Source organism: Nanorana parkeri, unplaced genomic scaffold (genome assembly GCF_000935625.1).
Source record: "Nanorana parkeri isolate BGI_ZX_2015 unplaced genomic scaffold, ASM93562v1 scaffold1951, whole genome shotgun sequence".
NCBI lineage: Eukaryota > Metazoa > Chordata > Amphibia > Anura > Dicroglossidae > Nanorana > Nanorana parkeri.
The window spans coordinates 16,151-37,529 of NW_017308219.1; the positions used below are offsets into that span (position 1 = coordinate 16,151).

Sequence of the window (21,379 nt, forward strand, 5' to 3'; positions counted from 1 at the left end):
GTATGTACAAGTACCTATGGGGTATTTACTATCAAATATGCCATGCTTTATAATCCTGAAGAAGGTAATTACTTTTGAACTTTTACAGTAGACTTTCTGATGTTAACGCAGGATTCTGCCCGATTACCTAACGTGAACATTATTATGCCAGTCCTCAAGCATCTTTTAGACACTTCCTGTCTACATGCATACACTCCAGGGCTGGCCGCACCTCATAACTATCGACAACAGTGGACCAAGTCTGCTCAATGTGTGTCTGCCTTGCTGCTTGTAGCCTCCACCAGAGGTGCTTGTGACACAATACAATCAAAACAAGAACACAATCTGAGAGAACTGTGCCACCCCATAGCAGCAGATGCACAAATAAAAGGACCTTTTATTTGTGCATCTATATATAAATCTATTTTTTAAATGGAAGCTGTGGTTTTAAAATAATTTTGTGATTGGGTTTAGAACTAATTTAACCCAGTAATCACTTAGGGCCTATTCACACTTTTATTTTTACAGCTGTATTCAACAACTTACTGCATGTAAACTAAAAATCCAAATCAAGTGACTAGGTCACATTCATGTGCTGCAATTTAATGCTTTAAAAAAAAAAAAAAAAAACCCCGGATGAAGGGTCCCATTCAAACTTAGATGTGGGTATCACTACTAGCTTACATGTTGTAAACAAGCCCTAAGTGAGCAATGAAGGCTCCTAAAAAATCCTGCTGGCTCCTGTATTGCCTTGTCCCTTGATCTATGGCTCTGCTCTAGATCAGGGGACAAGGCAATATACATTTAGATATACAGGTTGTGTAGATTACCTGCTAAGAAACGGCAGTATACTGTGCAAAGAAACACTGCTTCTTGCCTTCTGATTTATTCTCAGGGGAAGGACTAGAGGAAGATGGGCTAATTTAAAGCTTCACACAAACTCTTTGAATATTCACTTCTGTTATCCAATCATGTGAAAAGCAAATCTGTTCACTTTGAATATACAATCATGTGCAGATGAAATAAGTAAACCGGAATTTGCTTTTCTTAGTGACTGTGTAATTGAAGTGAATATTGACGCAATTTATTGCAATTGAGATACATTTTTAAAGGTATTGAGCACTTTAGTATGAAAAGCGCCTGCGGCAAGCAACATTATTCCTAGAGGCTTTTTATCACAGCACTGACGAGAACAACGGAATACAAGGAGTGTGTACAGCAAGTCCTCTGTCTTCCAATACTGAGAATGTCCCATAGAAAGGGACACCTACCAGCCTTGGCAAAGCAACACTGCTAAACCGCTTCCGTGGGAACGTGGCATTGACAGATGCTGATTTTAAAAGTTATAAAAAAGGTAATGAGGCTACTCTGCAAAAACTAACATGCAGATCTATTCACTAAAAGGTGAAGAGTTTGGAGAAGGCAGGAGAAGTGATCTAGGAGAACATAGCAAATATGGAAAAAATTCTCCATTTCAGCTCACTGTCCAGTTCAGCTATGTTGTCCTAGATTGTTCACGTCTCCGGCCTTCTCCAAACTCTTCTCCGTTTTGTGAATAACCATGATATAAAAAAAAAAAAAAAGGAACACAAAAACACATCTGCAAGTTTGCATTGCCCTGTGTATATAACCTGCAAAACCAAATCTTAAAAACAAGTTACAGTTAAGGCACAGCAATGTAAGGATTTACTGACAGGAGATTAAATGGTTTACAAACTTTACAGTCAGGGAGCAAAATTGAGAAAAAAAAAAAGGCCAGAATAAAGATTTGGCAAATACATGTATTCCCAGAACCACACAAAGTTTAATGGTATATCAGTTGCATAGAGAGAAAAAAGAAGGGAGGGTTCCACTAGAAGGGATTCATTTTTTTACAGTGGGGATAGTTAAGATGCAGAATACCATATTCAGAATACCCTATTCTATAAATAATGTATAATAATATTCTATAAAAGCAAAATTGGAATGTGAAAAAAAGAAAAAGTGGATTTCTAGTACAACTCATGATTGTAATTACTAAAGAATAGTAGAGAAACATTTTGATGGAGGAAGAAAAAAAAACCAAACAAACCACTGGGGTGGTTATTTTGCTTTCCAATACACCAAATCTGATGCAGTTTGCAACAGTTTAGAAAGTGAATGCGTCAACTATACTTTCATTTCGCAGTAAAAAGACTGATAAACCTGAATTTCTATAGTTCCACTTTTCTTTTCCCTTGCACCTTTTGTAATACATCAATTTCTAATCACAATACTTAAAAGAATATCACAGAACAATAGCTTAACATTACTATTTCTAGGAAAGAAGTATACTCCACACATACCTCATTATAAGATTTTTTTTTATTACACCCACAAAATGCACATTATTCCATAATTGTTCAGGGAAAAAAAAAAAAGGGGGGGGGGGGGGGGTGAAAAACTTACCAAACACCAGCGCAACTAAAGGAGGAGAACTTCATACGAAAGGTAACATTTGTAAGTGGCATTACCTTTCTAATATAAGCAACTATACACTTCTGCTCTTAATGCAAGACACCCCATGTGGAGACCAGGCTGTCTCAATCAATCTTATAGGTTGAACTCGATGGACATGTGTCTTTTTTTCAACCTGACTGTCAAAACTCCAGCAATTTTGTTTTCTTTCTAAAAAGGTAAGGGTTGGGGCCTATTTCTTTTTAATGCTCTCTATATCCCCATTTGGGAGCATTCATTATTTTTTGTACAGTCAATAGACAGAAGTTATTGGTTTCAAACAAGGACACAGATGGCACTTTAATGTTTCTCTTTCAACAATGTAAAGAAACACAAGACCCTCTGTCAGTTTATTACTGCTGTCTGGGTTCCCACTGCGGAGATCCCTTCTTACTTCCTGTCTGGTCCTTGGGCTACTCAGCACTTGAGTAGCCCAAGGACCAGACAGGGCGTTGCAAAGTATGCCTCACCCGAAGACATCAGGCCGTTGGATCTATACAATCCTCAGAAATTGCTGGGCTTGCCATCGACATTCCTAAAGATGGCATTTTATAACAGCTCACTAGATGTGCAGTTTAATACTATGCACAGGATGTTTTCTAAATTTAAAGATCATCTGTTTACGACCTACTCTAAAACAACCCACGTTACCCATATAAAAATATACTTCAAGGAACCCATTGAAAAGCTACATCATGAATGGAGAATCCATGAGTAAATCATAGACGTGGTTCACAAACACAACTCTGAGAAATCGTATTCATTCCCTACAATACACTTGTGACAAAAGTACTTCTAGCACTTAGCCCTTAAATTCTTTAATTGATTATATGATAAGACAAAATGAGTTTGCAACTGGTTATTCTAGTTGAGCACCTATGAATCCCGACTGACTATTCTTGGCCTTTTGCAACTGCTCACCCATTACACAAAAGTAGGCAGATAGTTAAATACATACTTGTACTTCTGAAAGAAGTTAGGAGCCTCGAAAAGTTTTGACCAATCCGCTTTTCCCAACAAGATTTCATCTGTTATAGCCAGCCCTGAGAACATAGAGACATTGGGTGAAGCCATGAGTAACAATTTCTGCTACTATTTTACCAAAAAGACAGAACCTTTACTCTAAAAACTAATTAGGGATGTCCAGATACCAGTGCCGATACTTGACATTTTCAAGAGAAGTATCAGGATTGCAGCGGGGACCTGGCTCTGGCACTCCACCACTGTCCTGAAATCATTCGTCTGTATTGTTTTAGAAAAATGGTCACATGACAATAAACAAAAATGTATCAGTAAAGAGTAAAGTACTTGGTATATGAACATCCCTAAACCTAATGCAAGTTTATTATGTGTACATTGTACCTCGTTTAAACTCTTCCACCATAACCATTCTTGTAGAAACAGATACATTGTAGGTGGAATTCTGCTGAGGGTAGGCTGGGGTGATGATAGGCATCAAGTGGTACCGATCACTGGGATTCACCTAAGATGAAACAAACAAAAACCACAGCTTTAATTGTACACTCAGGCGAGTAGCCGTATTATTAGGTTACCCAAGACCAACTGTGTTAGATGTAAGGTGATATTCTGTATACACAGAATGCAGGTTTAATGTTTATGTGTAGGCAAATGGGAAAAAATGATTACCATTAATATATGCACAAGTCCCAATGTTTTGTCTCTTTCAAACTGCATGTAGTACAAAGAAAAAAAAAGGATTTTTGAACACTAAAAAAACTCCTCCCATTCCCAGCGTGCCTTAGTTTTAAGGAAAAATTGTACCAAGAGCACTATCAAACAGAGGAGAGGAACCTGTGTCCCTTAAACTCCAAGGAGTAGCAAGTACAAAAATCCATTTTTTAACAAGACCCTAACAATCCCTTATGCCCCAAGCTGGCATCAGAAGAAAAAGTATCTACCATAAGGGTTAGACTTTTCCCAGCAGAGCAAAGAAAACCATCATTCTGGATACTAGGAAAAAAACAGGTATGCGGACAGTAGAAGGGATGGCCACAATTTTTGTTTTGTGTGCCAAAGTCAACTCCTCTTGTAGGTGACAAATGCCCCTTAATGTACAAGAAAGAAATACGGTTCTTGTGAATCTCATCAGCAATTCAGTGAGTTCCTTACTTCCTGTACTGTGCTGAAAATGCTGCACAGAAATCCCAAGCACTGTTATGAGCAATGCCCAGTTCATCTGTGAAGTACAGAACAACTTCCCCTTATGTTGTATAGGCAAAGAGAAGAGGATGTGTTCTGTAGTTCCGACATATTCTGTTCTAGAATGATTGCTCCTCCCTCCAAAGATACAGTACAGTGAGTGGGCATATTCAGTCTAGGACTGAAGTGTGTTACTGGGATTAAACCTGAACTTCTATCCTTGCCCTTGTAGCACATTTCAGGCATACCACACACATCTGTATGCTAGAGATTAGGATTATGGGTGTAGTTTGGAGACCTGTGGTATCAAAAGCTGGGTGATTCCCTTAGGTAACAGCAGAACTCCAATAATAAAGATATCCGGCAGCTTTAATTAACATCTTTGTTCGAGTCCGTCTAAAATAACATTTCCCATAAATGAACAAAATGTAAACAATTCTCCCAAAAACATTCATGTTATGACACACACAAACAGATGAGTGAATGCAATGTAAAACTGGGAAACATTACTGACCCTTGGGTCCCACACAGGCAAATTAAGATTGCACTCTTCTGGTTGCTTCAGCAACACTGGATTAGGCCATTCCCTGCAAAGGAAAAATAAAAGAAGAAACCATCAGACAATATGAGATTACCCGAGTTAATACATTATGTAAAAGTGTGATGGGTACCTTAAATATCTAACCAGACACTAAACTTAGGATGTAAATCTTAAAAATACATTCAAGTACCCTACCTATTAACAAAATGTATCTTATATGTGTATCACTCGGCTGTAGATCCTGTAATCATCTCTGAATTGGTGCCGACACTGTCCTTCCTTCTGGAGGGTGGACACTTTTGTTCCTCATGGTCCCTGTGTGTGTTGTAAAGTAGCCACTTCTCCAAGCTCACTCCCGTGATAAACTACAATCTCAATACAATGTAGAAAACTAAAAACATGACACTGTAGTCCATCACAGGAGCGAGCTTTGAGCGGTGGCTACTTTCTATTGCACAGGGACCACGGGGAACTTGGACGTGCAAGTGTTCGTAAACCTGCGACCAGACATGAATAAACTCCGATAGTATATTACACTGAATTGTAAGCCTAGGGTGCATTTTTGATTACAGGAGTACATTGCAAAATGCATCCCTACATCATAAAAGAAACTAAAAATGCAAAAAAGGTTCTCCTTTAAAAACTTACTCCGCACAGCTCTCCAATACAGCGATAATACTGCACTACAGTAACCTCTTACACAAACTCACCATTTGGAAAAGACCAAGAAAAATTTATGAACAAGAGTGGACGCTATGGCATTTGGATACAGTTGGCATGTTCTTGCCACCAACATGGCCCAGGAAACGCCACCAAGAAATCCAAGGATGTTTGAATATATGTTATGGCCTATGGAAAACAAAAATAGGGTGTATAATAAATTTTCTGTAATGTTAAGAGTTTAAAAAGTGACATTAAAGTGACAATCCCCCCCCATGCTGCTTTAACCTTTCTGGCGGTAATCCCGAGTGTGGCTCGGGGGTAAATTTTCCGTACCAAAAGCTGTAACCCCCGAGCCACACTCGGGTGTCTTCCAGGTACCTGCGAGCGCCGGCATTGCAGGGGGGCGGAACCGGCGGGAAATAAAAAAAATACTGAGATAATCATACCGCCATGGAGGTTAAGGACTTACCTTAAATGATGCCTCTCGACCCGATCATCTTCATTCCTGTAGTTTTCAGGAGTCCCTCCAGCGCAGGTGGCGGTCTCTGATCCAGCGCCAAGTGCTGTGTCTTGTGTCCCACGTTGTCTGCCCGACGTGCACGCTCATGGCTGCCTGCATTCACTTACCCCGTGTCTCTACTCTTCTCCCCGCCCAAGATATCTACTGCGAATGCGCCTGCCCCATTATACTGCATGGCCGCTCGAGAATCTTCAGACGGGAGCGAGAGGCAGAGACACAGGTAAGTAATTACCTATTTGGTAACTTTTACTTTTTTTTTTTAATGGTTTTGTATATATCCACTGTTTGTTAGTAGTAGATACATGTAAAAAACAAAAGTGACTTCAATACTACTTTGATACAACTGTTTAGTAGGAAGGAATATATGCTTACGTTTGGCCCAAAGCTTGATTGCTCTCAAAGTCAGTCTGAAGTTATCAATGTTCGGAACTAAATGGAGGATTTCATCAGTTACGCGACAACCTGAAAAGGATTAAAGTTGAACTCTTTGAACCTGTTTATGTAATCCGCTGCGTTTATAAGACATTGCACAGACAGGAAGGGGATAGGTAATACTTCCCATTAAATAATTTTTCTTGTAGAGTTTATCAGGATATAAATAAACAGAACTCTAGATACAATTCTTGCCAAGAGGAGGCTGAATTTTTCCACCCTCCTTGCTAATAAATCAAGTGAGATGTGGTGTTCCATGGTGGAGACTAAGGCTTACAAACATTTAGAGCACTCTTTGAATTTTAAGGACATAGTTACACAGAGATTAGGAAAAAAGAAATACAAAAGCATGCTAGTAAAGTTCCTGGGGCAGAAATAAAGTATTTTCTTAAATATCTGTACAGAGATTTCCGTGGAATGGTGTGTGGACAACACATCTTCTAATATGCTGCACTATGTCTGCAAACTTCCATGTTTCCCCATGGCAGGGGCTGTGGTTGAGGGCCTCTACAGCTAGTAAGTTGATTATTTTAACCCTTCTCCACCCTATCCAAAACTGAATATTTTTTTCAGTGTTTCATTTCAAACATACTGCCTTAGCCCTAACTGTGCCATCGGGTAAAGACAAATTGTCACAAAAGAATGAAAATGGGCAAGTCCATAGCTGGCCTGTATCTTAAAATGCACCCCACCCCCACTACACCAATCATGCCAACACTTTTTTTTATAGTAAGCATACCATTAAGACTCCGTATACATCTGATATCCAAGTTCTTCAGCAGACTATCATCTCGCAGGTCCAAGTCCTCAGGAATTGTCTGAAGTGCAAGTCTTGCAAATAAAATATCAATCTAAAAGTAATTTAAAGTCACATATAAGTTATGCAGCAGAGTAAATTGGCTTTAAGGGACACAATGCAAACACAAACAATATATTTCTGCTATACAGATCTGAAAATTTAGAACCTTTGTGGATACTGTATTACACTTACACATCTGCCTGCATGTTAGCTTTAGAAACTGGACAATTTACTTCTAAAGAGCCACTACGAAATAGCTTAATTACAATGCAAGTTATACAACAGTTCAAACAAATGTAAAATTAAATTACTTAAATAGGTTTTGTTTTTCGGGGTAAAAACAGCTCAATCAAGGAAAAAGCAACGGTTTCGATCCCAAGATGGCAGCTAAATACACTTTAGTAATAATTGCCCCAAGACACTGGAACCCCAACTGCTTTCTTTAAAAGTGAAAACCCAATTAAGTTAGTATTTGCATAAGAACACATCACATTAAATATAGGTCATTTCAGTTTTTACCTCAATCCCATCAAAGCAAAGTTTAATCACGGGCACATATGCTTCTTCCACAGCCTGTAAAGAAACAAAAAAAATGACAGAATTGATAACACTGAACATCTTACAGTAATGAATAAAATGGCAAACTGCGATACAGATTCTAGAAGAGTTTTAGAATACATCTCTTCTCTGCAGCAGACCGGAGATGACATCAATGTGATGCTTCTTCTTAAGGCCTCATTCACACACAACGCAAGCAAAATTGTATATTGCGTATATATGCGCGTATATCCGTATATGCGTGCACTATATGCAATCCCAGAATGCATCACTCATAATGGAATTTTTAATGTGCTGTACGCATGTATTTGTGCGTAAATAAGCAGAAATACGCTGCCCAGACGCATCTCTGTTCCATTCTGTTTTTACGCATATATACGCTACGCAAATATACGGTTCTATACGCGGCTGTGTGTATGGAGCCATTTATTTGCATAGGTTGCATGTGGTACAATACGCACGTACACGTGCGGCAGTGTGAATGAGGCCTTACCGACCATTCACAGACAGGAGCAGGTCATGGAACTAGTATACTTATCATGAGGGAAATAAATCACAGACCCGCCCACAAGCATGCTTTAAGAAAGTATGAGAATTCCAATTTTGTAGACGTGTTAGGGGTCAGCACCTCCAAGTGTCAAAGACAAAGTTTTATCATGGGAGCCAGGAAATATACTTTCTCAAAAAGAGAGCTAAGCCATTGCAGCCTACATGATTTTCTTGACAGGTGTATCAACTGCAGTGTAGCTTGCAGAGATGATATGGTTCAGCCAGCCATGGTGCTATAAAATACTGGCTGAAAAACACTTGCATGTATCTCAACAGCACATTCAGTTTTTAAGGGTTTACCTGAAGAGGGGAAGGATTAAAACCTGTCAGTTTTTATGCCATCTGGGACTGGGAAATTTCCCTTCACTTCCTGTCCTGAAGGCTCAACAGGAATTCAGAGGATATCTTTCCAATGTGAGGAATATCCCCTCAGACAGTTGTCACAGAAAGTGTCCCCACTGGAAGATTTTTTTTTCCTCAATTTCTTTTCTGGTGGCAACTCAAAATTCTGGGTTTACCCCTACTTTCATGTTCGATTACAATGATAGTGGTTCTAACCCGGGGTAGGCAACTTCGGCACTCCAGATGTTGTGGAAGTACAAGTCCCTTGAGCCACTGCAAAACTCTGACACCATGATGGGAATCACCATGATGGGGTATGTAGTTTTAGCACAGCTGGGAGTACCAATGTTGCCTATCCAGCTCTAATTCTTCACAATGCTATCCAAATCTGCCTTTAGTTATACTTTAATGCAAAAATCAGACAAATGTGGAAAAACTGACAATATTAAGACCTATGTGAGGGTAATTCTTCTCAGGACATCATGGGCTAGCAGGTCAAAACGAAGACACACAAATCAGCTCTCATGATTTAACCCCTTAAGGACCAATGACGGAATTATTCCGTCATGGTTGTCTGTGCCATAAGGACCCATAACAAAATAATTCCATCATGGATCCTTAAGGGTTTAAGCTTCCCTCATGTACTACATTAGAACTTACATATACATGTCACATCAAATTAAAGCCATTTTGGCCTTTAAAAATGTGTTGGTGCAATAAATGAGAAAGACGAAAATTTCGGTTAAAAACACACAGCAAAAATTGCTTTGGTCCTTAACAGAGACAAGCATCTGAAGCTTGCTCCTTAAGGGGTGAACAGGCATTACCCTAAGTAACACTGTAAATGGAAATGGAGAAATAGACAAATGTATTCAAGGTGTCAGGAACACCATATTAGCTTTTTTTTTTAAATGCAAGTTAAAAAAAAAGGTCTAAAAATAATGTGAGAGCAATGCTCTTCACCTGCCAATCACCCTGACTAGACAGTTCAGCCCTAGGCTTTCCATCCCAAGAATATGGTAAAATCCTGAAACTTCAAAGTGTTACACACATTTAAAGTGACCAACACTAAAAACACATCTTAACACTCAACCCTGCCCCTACCTAAATCCTTCACGTTTACCATAACCCCTTAACCTCCAGCCAACACTTACATCCCTGACGTAAAATCAAACATATAACTCAACACCAACATTTATACTAAACCTAAAAACAAGGAGCAATTTACCCTTGTGTCCCAATCTCTAGGGAACTTAAACAGCAGCACCCTGGCCCAAAGCTCAGTATATAGCGAGCTACATACTGAGAGCGCCGCAGCTGGGTTGGATCCCGACAATACTGTCAAGAGCCACCCAGCTGGCTGATTGACAGCAGGCTCTGCCTATCTAGAGGCAGAGCCAGCTGTGCCCAGCCCCTACCCCGTCCGTTCCTCCACTCAGCGCTGGAGGATCGGGGAGGGGGATCCCTGCAAGGAGTGGTGACTAACAGTCACTGCTTTCTGCAGGGAGGTGATCGCGGGTATGTGGTTGCTCACTTCCCGATCTATAGACTCGATGGACTTGTGTCTTTTTTAACCTATGTAACTATAGAGCCAACGTGTGACAGTTTAAAAAATAATATAAAATATATTAGACATTTTTCAGCAATAATAATACAAACCAGACAGTCAGCTCAAGCATGAGAGCCATGACAGTTTAAATGTCACACGTCGGCTCTAACTATGAGGTTGAGTGGAAATCACTCACCTCATAGTTCTCCTTTAATGCAATCTCAGTGCAGATTGAATCACTTTGATCAGTACTATGACCACATTATCATACTTCTTTCTGAACTGTATGACATAAAAGACCAATTACAAAGTTATTAAAGACATCCAAATCAAGCCACTTTGAGATAGTTTTGGAGTAGAAAGTGATAAGGAAACTCTGATCAGAGAGCTTTGTCTAGCAAAAAGGAGCTCTATGAGGTCTACTATAGTAAAATGGATGTTTTCCTTCTACAAAACCTCTATTAAAGCACAAAAGGATGGGAGAGATTGCCAGAAGTATTGAAATCTTCATATAATTGCTCAATTATATGAAGATTTCCAAACAAACAAAAAAAAAAACAGGATTTTTTACATTTGACTAAGAAAACAAAACTGAAAAATGTGTTGATCAAACAAAATTACATAAGAAATGGCTCTGCATCTACATTACCTTTAGTATGGACCCCTAATCGGTACGATCCAAAAGTAAATATTTTGCCTCCAACATTCTCAATTACAGACTGAGGCAGGTGCTGGTGGAGTAAAAAGGTTATGTTAGTGGTATGCGACTTACTATTCATTATCTAATAGAAGTATATCATATTATAATACACACATTGTTAATTGATTTAATTTCCACCAAAAAAAATAATAATTTAAATGTCCCTAAAAAAAGAAAATTCATTAACAGTTTCCCATCATTCAGACACAAAAAAAGGTAGAAAAAAAAAAAACACAATCTGGAGTAGTTTTTCCTTTAAAGCAAATCAAAGTAATTAGGTTTTTTTTTTTTTAGCAATGCATAAGGCATGCAGAGCTTTACATAGCACTCATCAAAAACACATTGCCTACCAACCCCTCAGACTTCAGTGTTGTATTACTATGCTACATGCGGAAACAGTATATGAATTATAACATAAAAAAAAGGAATAGCACGTGCCAAAGCTGTAGCTGAACTCTGGGCACAAAAACTCCATAGAGTTATAGATCCACTTTGTGTGTACCAAACGCCTCTGTAAACCCATATATTACCTTGTAAAAGCAGTGGCGATATCACTGCGCTGTACATAGCCTATGCAGAAAAGAGAGCTGTGGGAGAGACCCAACAGGTCCTCTTACTACAGCCTGTAGAACACTGCAGAGGGTGCGGATGGAAGACTTTGGATAGAAGACACCCTGCATCAGGAGAGCAAGCAGTAGTAACTAATCTTTATCACAGCACACCCCTGCACAGAGGCAAAGAGCAGGAATCGTTGCATGCTGGATTACTGCACAGATATGGGGGGGACCGCGCAGGACGCAACATTCAAGTAACAATAGACATAGCTCTTCTATTTAGACAATATTTATATAGCCCAGGTCTCAGCATTAATTACCTTGTTTAAAACGGATATTCTTATCAAGGGTTGAGAGGGCCATGAAGGACCACCTACTGGGTCTCTGAAGCCTTGGTCTTCCCCAGCAAGGCTTTTCAGCTAAGTACTCAGTGCATCTCCTATAGTAAGTGCTCCATACCTACCTATGAACCACTAGATGGCATAAAGTTGATTCTGCAAAAGTATACAGCAAGTAAGGCTCCATTCACACGGGGCGCTCTGTGAACCCTGCGGCAGGATTCACAGGTAACCCCGTTGAGATGTGGCCACTGTACCCATTCAAGTTAATGACAGCGTGACACCTAGGATTCCTGCCACAGGAATTCCAGAACGCAGTATAAGTCCCCGTGTGAATGGGGCCTTACTCTGCTTCAGCCTCTATCTCTTACTACAACAAAAGGGCTTACCTATAGCCTTTTGCTGAAATTTTAAAAAGATCTTAGATAAAATATCTTCTGGTGTCGGCAGACCCACTTTGGCTTACCTTCTGTTCACTAATTTCACGAATCCATTCTTTCACCAAATTATTCAACTTCCCCAAAATTATGATTCTGTTAAAAAAAAAAAAAAAAATCCATGAGATTAAAGCTTTACACAGACGATTATTCTAAATAAAGTATCTGAGGAGTTCGCAAAAATAAAAGAAAATAGCGATGAACACAGCAAACAATAGCATTCAATAGGCACTAAAAAAAAAAGTTATAATTTTATTGGTTGCTGGGGGCAAGACATGTATTTAACGGTGCATTGGTCTCTCTCTGTAAGGCCCTCTGATTTCAATAATCAATAGACTCACCTGCGCTGTAATTCCTCCTCTTCTTCAAAGACGCCATAAGGTTTCAATGTCTCTATAAGTTTCTGAGTGAGACTGCAGTCTGTCTCCTTGGGTACCGCTAAGCTGATAGGGGAGGTGATGCCAAAATTCTTCGAGATCTGTTGTTGCGGGGTTCCCTGGTTTACGATTGGACTACAAAAAAAAAGGCATGTTTTAGAACAAGAACCTAACTGGAAGGCAAAAAAGGCTCATAACCAAAAACAAAACAGTAAAATCCCTCAGCCAAAACAAATGCTAAAAATCGGTCATGATGTGCACTAGGCCAAAGAGCAGAAGCGACCAGTCTTTATTACAGTAGACACCTGCAGAGACAAAGAGCAGGAGTTGTTTCATGCTGGATAACTACCCAGATCTGGAAGAAATACACAAAGTACACCAAGATTTAGGTAACAATGAAGATATATCATGCTTCTCAAACTAGTATTTTGTTTAGAGACAGGTTCCCTTAAACCGCTTCCAGGCAGTAATATGTCAGCGGCCCACAGAAGTGGTTAAAGCAAGAACACAGCTGCTGCAGCAGCCATGTTCTTGGTGTCATTAACAGCCAGCCATGGCCGTTAATGTACAAGCTATCCGGTGTCCATACAGCTGCCGTATCGTTTGTACTGTGCGGCACCACCCCTGCCGCCGGTTTCCCCGGGCGGCGGGCCTCCCCGCATGGATTGGAGAGCGATTCAGTGGTTTCCAGTCGCTGATCTCTCCTCTGATCCCTGTACCCGGAAGTGATGTGTATTACATCACTTTGGGTGTCACCATTTACATTCTCCGGCTCTTAGAGACGGGAGAAGAAGCTGGGGAAGCAGATACCTCAGCTTTGGGGTTCCTAGGTGACATTAGGGGTCTGAAAGACAATAACACTAGAAACTAGGAACGCACCGATACTGGTATTTCGGTATTGAGTACATTTAAAAAGTAAAGAGTAAAAAGTAAATTTTTTTTCTGGTACTCGCTGATACCGAATACTGAGTACTGGAAGTCCCATTCAGGAAGCCAGGCGGCATGTAATGACTCGCCACCCAGCTTCCCGATTAGCAGGGAAGCCGTCCGACAAGCCGTCACTTGTGACGAGAGAGCATGGAGTCGGCTTCCCGGCCAATCAGGAAGTCGGGCAGCGTGTAATGACGCGCTGCCCGGCTTCCTGATACCGGAAGTATCGGGCTAGGCATCTGAGCCCAAATACTCGGCATCGGCACCGATACTAGTATCGGTCCATCCCTACTAGAAACATAAATCTGACGCAAAGCACGTCAAATATATCCCATGCGAGTTCAAAAAGTCACAACTGCGTTAATAAATTCCCCCCAATTTTTTTTCACATACATTTAAAAGAATCTTTAAAAAAATTAAAATTGAAAAAAAATGATATATCTCAATAGAACACGTTAGCAATACCACATTACTTTACGAAACAAATATCATTCAGATGATAAAAAATGCTGATCCTCCATTACCAGCCTAGATCACATGATTTCTGGCTAACAATTACTGCAGTCTGTCTCCAACTCCCCAACCATCAGTGAGATAAGAAGTAAAAAAAAAAAAAGCTGCTCCATGTGAACAAATAATGATACATTACCACATTCAAAATGATTTAAAGATAGAAGAGCTCCAACTAAAATGATTTTCTTTTGAATAGGATAGAGAAGGGTTAAGTCGGGTGAATACATGCTCCTTTTTTCTTCATTCAACCTGCCAGCAGAACAAAGAGAATAGAAAACATTCCTTCATCAACCCTTACGAGTATTGATCGAGGAATCACCTGCTGTTTCCTTCGTGGCTGCTGTCAGAATAAATGAACAGAGCTGGCAGCTCATTGGCTGCTAGCTCTTTTCGGCTGACAATTTTCTGACATGCGCTTTCGATCAGCTGATCGAGGGATCGCGGTCAGAAAGATGCCGACACCAGCCGCCACACATCGAATTTTGGCTGGTTAGATCCTGGCTTTAGATCCTTTGTGCCGTTTTAGGCTAGGTTCAAACCTAGGTGATTGAGCTGATAAGCTGTTTTTGTTTGGGCGATTTTGCTTTGAAAACCGTGCGGTTGTCTTTGAGACCCAAACTGTGCGACAACTGGCCGAAAATAGCTCCTGCACTTTGTGAGACAGGCGATTTCTAACATGCGACAAATCGAAAGGTGTGAACGATTTCCATAGACTTGAATGTAAAAATAGGATTTTGGTACTCACCGTAAAATCCTTTTCTCTCCGTTCATTGAAGGACACAGGGAACAGATCGGAGATCCTGTACTGTAGGGTAATATCGCCACCTGCAGGAGAAGGACGCTAGGCACAAAACTAAAGACCAATCACAGCCTAGGGGCGGCCCCTGCCGGTGGCCAAAACCCCCCACCTGCTGACAAGTCTCCAGTTTAGTAACAAGCAGTAAAGGAGTACACACCCATATAGAGGGGCGGGCCCTGTGTCCTTCAATGAACGGAGAGAAAAGGATTTTACGGTGAGTACCAAAATCCTATTTTCTCTCCCGTTCATTGAAGGACACAGGGAACAGATCGGAGATCCTGTACTGTAGGGACGTCACAGAGCAGTACCAAAAAAGAGGGGTGGGCCAACAGAAACAACAAACCCAACTTAAAACAAAAAAATCCCCTCAAACGGCCGCCTGCAACACTTTGCGCCCCAAACCAGCATCCGCAGATGCCAAAACATCCACCTTATAAAACTTGGCAAAGGTGTGAACAGAAGACCAAGTCGCGGCCTTACAGACCTGAGAAACGGAGGCACCATGACGAAAAGCCCAAGATGCCCCAACAGCCCTTGTAGAATGGGCCGTAACAGAAAAAGGAGGCTCACGCCCCTTAATAGCATACGCCTGAGAGACCGTGTCGCGAATCCATCGAGAGATGGTGGCCGACGAGGCAGCCCGGCCCTTCCGAGGGCCATCTGCAACGACAAACAGGGAATCCGATTCCCGAAACGCAGCCGTAGCACTCAGATAAACACGGATGGCGCGGACCACGTCCAGACAGTGCAGCGCCTTCTCCTTCCTGTGGACAGGCCGCGGACACAAGGAAGGCAGGACAATGTCCTCATTGAGATGGAAAGCCGAAACTACCTTCGGCAGGAAGGACGGTCGCGGCCGCAGAACCACCTTGTCCCAAAGCAGGACCAGCAACGGGGATGAGCAAGAGAGGGCCGCCAATTCCGAGACCCTGCGGATCGAGGTGACCGCCACCAGAAAGGCCACTTTTTGAGATAGAGTCAGAATTGGAATGTCACGCAGAGGCTCAAAGGGAGAGTCCTGCAACACTGAGAGTACCAGATTCAGATCCCATGGCAGCAACGGGGAGCGAACAGGGGGGACGATACGTGTAACCACCTGCACAAAAGTGCGAACGAAAGCGTTGGAAGCTATCGGTCGTTGAAAAAGGACCGCCAAGGCCGAAATCTGGCCCTTGATCGTACTCAAGGCATGTTTTCTGCAATATCGCGCAGATAAATCGCCTTATAGTTGCCAGTCTCCCAGCCAAGGATGATATTCCTCAATTTCTGTTCCAACAGCAGGGGTCTTAAACAGGAGATGCACTATATTGCCAAAAGTATTGGACACCCCTGCAAATCATTGGATTCGGGTGTTCCAACCACCTCCATGGCCACAGGTGTATAAATGAAGCACCTCGGCATGCAGACGCTTCTACAAACATTTGTGAAAGAATGGGTCGCTCTCAGGAGCTCAGTGTATTCAAGCGTAGTAACGCGATAGGTTGCCACCTGTGCAATAAGTCCATCCGTGACATTTCCTTGCTACTAAATATTCCACGGTCACCTGTTACTGGTATTATAACAAAGTGGAAGCAACTGGGAACAACAGCAACTCAGCCACGAAGTGGTAGGCCACGTAAAATGACAGAGCGGGGTCAGCGCATGCTGGATTATGCAGAAGTTGCCAACTGCCTGCAGAGTCAATAGCTACAGACTTCCAAACTTTGTGTGGCCTTCAGATTGGCACAACAACAGTGCGTAGAGAGCTTCATGGAATAGGTTTCCATGGCCGAGCAGCTGCATCCATGCCTTACATCACCAAGTGCAATGCAAAGCGCCAGATGCAGTGGTGTAAAGCACGCCGCCACTGGACTCTAGAGAAGTGGAGACGTGTTCTCTGGAGTGACGAATCACGCTTCTCTGTCTGGCAATCCGATGGACGTGTCTGGGTTTGGCGGTTGCTAGGAGAACGGTACCTGCCTGACTGCATTGTGCCAAGTGTAAAGTTTGGTGGAGGGGGGATTTTTCAGGGGTTGGGCTTGGCCCCTTAGTTCCAGGGAACTCTTAAGGCATCAGCATATCAAGACATTTTGAACAATTTCATGCTCCCAACTTTGTGGGAACAGTTTGAGGATGGCCCCTTCCTGTTCCAACATGACTGCGCACCAGTGCACAAAGCAAGGTCCATAAAGACATGGATGAGCAAGTTTGGGGTGGAGGAACCTGATTGGCCTGCACAGAGTCCTGACCTAAACCCAATAGAATACCCTTGGGAGACTGTGAGCCCGGCCTTCTCGTCCAACATCAGTACCTGACCTCACAAATGTGCTTCTTGAAGAATGGTCCAACATTCCCATAGACACATTCCTAAACCTTGTGGACGCCTTCCGAGAAGAGTAGAAGCTGTTATAGCGGCAAAGGGCTGACCAACTCAATATTGAACCCTACGGACTAAGACTGGGATACCATTAAAGTTAATTTGCGTGTGAAGGCCGGATACTTTTGGCAATATAGTGTATTTGCAATGGTGGAAAATACAGCGATGACCCTAATTATTAAGAAAGGGCCAGAACCACAACAGATTTCATATTTCGGTGCTTCTGAAGACCATGTTTCCTTTCTATGTGACAGTGGTCACAGGAATAGGAAATTAAGGAAAATGTCCCATCAGAGTCTAATACATCAACCAAAAAAAAAAAAAAATCTAACCCCTCTCTGTTCTATAATCACAGTGATCACCAATGGAGAAAATTAGCACCAGCTTTAGTGCAGCTGACCAGCAACATAAAAGCAGTATGAATCACAAAAGGTAATTTAAATTCTACTACTTAACCCAAAATTACATTTCTCTATTTCAGACAAAGGTGTGTGAGGTCATCCGACTGGCAGCCATCCAATGAGACGTTGCCTTTACTGTATGATATCATTATCTGCCTTGCAGACACTAGCAAATTGGCTGCTTGATACTTATGCTTTTATCTATACCGCTGCGGACATACCCATGTACATAGAAACATTTCTGTGCACACGGAACAATCCAACAAATGTAAATACCACAAGAAAACGGAAGATAAAATATAAAATCACATTGATCCTGCACTCTGTTCAGCTGTGTGAAGGTCGCACATGGATAGGAGAGACTTCAATACTAACAAGGTTATTCACAGAAGGGTGAAGTGTTTGGAGAAGGCCGGAGAAGTGAATAATCTAGGACAACATAGCTGATTTGGAAAAATTCTCCAATTCAGCTCACTTTCCAGTTCAGCTATTTTCTCCTAGATTGTTCACTTCTCCTCCCTTCTCCAAACTCTTCAACCTTTTGTAAATAACCCTGTAGGTGTTATTTCGGTGTGTTTTTAGCAACATATGGCAATTACATATTTTTTACTTGCCATATGACAACATCTCAGGTTTTATTGCCATCTGTGTCCCTGTCTACCCTCACTTCCTCTTAGGACAGGAAGTGATGGGAAACCTCTTCAATTGTGGCACAGACAAAAACTAAAAGCATTGGGCGAGTGACAATAAACGTTAAGTTATTGAGGAATATGCCTGTTGGTCGATAACGTCAATTATTTGGTAAAATGTGTCTCAATGGAATCAGCGTGATGTGTACACATTCATGACGTCCATCAATTTCTGGTGAGGTCAAACTCATGACAACATCTATGAGAACATATCTTGCAGCTGGCGTCCAAACCATGAGGATACATTTTACAAAACAGCAACTACAGTAAATATTTAGGCCAAATTCAGAACAAGCATGTCACTGCAATTTACTGTAACTCAGAAATTGCAGTGACATGTGTGTGGGTGCACCATTCATTTTCTATATTTGCATTATAATGTATAAGCAATCTGGGCATTTTGAAATCAGTAATCCAATGCACTATTACAGTAGCAAGCAAAGCAGCAGCACTGCACTGCACCACAACATACTGAGGGGAATTTACCAATACTGGAGCAGACAGAATCTGGAGCAGTTGCCCATGGCAACCAATCATCATCTCTCTTCAGTTTGCTCCGGTAAGATTTGAAAATGAGACAGAGAAGCCGATTGGTTGCAGTGCAAATCTGCTCAAGTTATGATAAATTCCCCCCATTGTGTCTGGTTTTACAAAAATGAACGTGCACTGCCAGCCCATTCACAATAGAGCTGAACGCTGGGGAAATTAAAAAAGAACCCCAAACACTACCACCACTGCCCCCCATTCCACCACTCCAAGGGTTGAATACTAATTTTTGCCTAGGTTACCACTAAGAAGCAGTTTTACTTCTCTTATCCCTTGCTTCCCCCAGCACCACTCTCCCCTTCCCTCCGACACTCCAAGTTGTGGGCAAGTCCTCACTTACAGTGCAGGACTGCTGTTCCAGCGTTGTACATAAGGATGTCAGAGTATGACCGAAAGAGTGAGAAATAGAAGCGGCTACAAGTGACCGGTCAAGTGGTGAGAAGGAAACCTGTGGGAGTGAGGGATAAGGTAATTAAGACTGCTTTTTAATGTTACCCTAGATTAAAAAAAAATAATGAATGTTTAACCCTTGCAGTGCAGGAAGGACAGGGGAAGCCCCACTGAGAAGGTAGATTTTTCATATCATTAGTTCATTTGTTTTCTTAGCACTAACACAAGTGAGAGAAAACAATGAGAAATCTGAATGGGCCACGCACAAAGTATATACAGGAAAAAAATACAAGGGATGTTTTATAAACATTGGAGCAATGACCATATTTTACCTTCAGAAATCTAATTACATGACACCAAAATTTTTTACAGTCCCTAGAGAAGCCATGCACACGTTAGTGTTAAGAGTTCTGTGTGCGTATATTTAAAAGCACCACTCCAGTCAAAAGATTATTTGGTTTTAGATAAGTGTGGGAATGGTTTCGAGTAGGCAAAATCTGGCCCTTTAGCTGTTGTGGAACTACAAATCCCATGAGGAAAGACACTGACAGCCACAGGTATGGCTCCCCGAGGCATGATAGGATTTGTATTTTCAACATCGGAGGACTGGAGTTTTCCCACCCCTGGTTTAGAGTTTCTCTCAGGTTTTATTGCCATCTGTGTCCCTGTAGTGAAGATTGTCCCTCACTTCCTCTTATGACAGGAAGCGATGGGAAATCTCTGCAATTGTGGCACAGACAAAAACATAAGGTGGCCATACACTTTACAACCATGGCAAGACCGTTCAACATGGCGGGCTTGCGATGATCGCAAATAAGATCTGCCTGTCCAAGATGGGTAGATCGTATGTTTTTTTCATCACTTTACAACCAAGGTCTTGCGATGGTTGTAAAGTGATGAAAAAAACACGCACTGACCTTAATCTTGCGATGGTTGTAAAGTGATGAAAAAAAACGTACGATCTGCCCATCTTGGACAGGCAGATCGTATTTGTGATCATCGCAAGGGGGGGGGGAGAAGTACAGATGTGTACGCCGCACCTGGGCTTCCCCTGAATGCACAAAAAAAACATCAATTTTTGCCCGTTCGGCATTTGTCTCCCGAGCATGCCACAAACCAGCCGAAAATCGTCAGATTTTCGGCTGGTTTTTCGAACATGCCCCTTAGACAAAAGATGTGCGACCGTACAGTAAGAACGGTCGCACGCCTGCCATACACTTTGCGATTATCGTGTGATCGCGGGATTTCCCCGTGATTATCGCACAGTGTATGGGCATCTTTATATTGTGTACAGTGGCAAAGGTTAGAACTGCTGGCCATGTTTTAGGGCCTGTTCACACAACGTCCGTTTTCTGTACGGACCTGTTACGTACGCTCCTGCACTAAAAATGCATTGCAATGTATCCCTATGTGTTTTATGGGCTACAGTTCTCACGTGCGCAGTCCGTTCAGGTTACGACAGAAAAATACTGCATGTCACATCTTGTACGGTCAGGAAACGCAAAACGCGTCAAAAACGCACTGCACTGCAGCTAACATAATGACAGACCCACTCCAGCAAAAAAAAAAAAAATTTTTTTTTTTACTGGAACGCATCAAAAACACATAGCACCGCGTCTGCAGATCCGCACCTGATCTGGACCTGAAACTCATGTGAACAGGCCCTTAAGGCAGCCTGTGCCTTTCTGCCTCAGGAATGCCCACACTACCCTTCCTGCATGCGCATCCCAGGGACAGGAAGTAAGAGGGAAATCTCCTCATTAGGGCCACAGACGAAAACGT

At 41.8% G+C, this 21,379-nt stretch overlaps 1 protein-coding gene across 1 annotated transcript in view; it reads right to left on the bottom strand.

Annotated features, from left to right (window-relative positions):
* PAPOLA (poly(A) polymerase alpha) overlaps positions 1-21,379 on the bottom strand; it is a gene marked incomplete at its 3' end in the record, with an annotated part of 38,769 nt that overhangs the window by 14,702 nt on the left and 2,688 nt on the right. Inside the window, exons 2-11 of the mRNA XM_018572148.1 lie at positions 12,938-13,108; positions 12,626-12,692; positions 11,189-11,298; positions 8,089-8,227; positions 7,510-7,621; positions 6,711-6,800; positions 5,866-6,004; positions 5,129-5,201; positions 3,817-3,937; positions 3,413-3,497 (exon numbers count right to left, since the gene is read on the bottom strand). Of these exons, the coding sequence (XP_018427650.1) occupies positions 3,413-3,497; positions 3,817-3,937; positions 5,129-5,201; positions 5,866-6,004; positions 6,711-6,800; positions 7,510-7,621; positions 8,089-8,227; positions 11,189-11,298; positions 12,626-12,692; positions 12,938-13,108 (1,107 nt within the window). The remainder of the gene's footprint in view (positions 1-3,412; positions 3,498-3,816; positions 3,938-5,128; positions 5,202-5,865; positions 6,005-6,710; positions 6,801-7,509; positions 7,622-8,088; positions 8,228-11,188; positions 11,299-12,625; positions 12,693-12,937; positions 13,109-21,379) is intronic.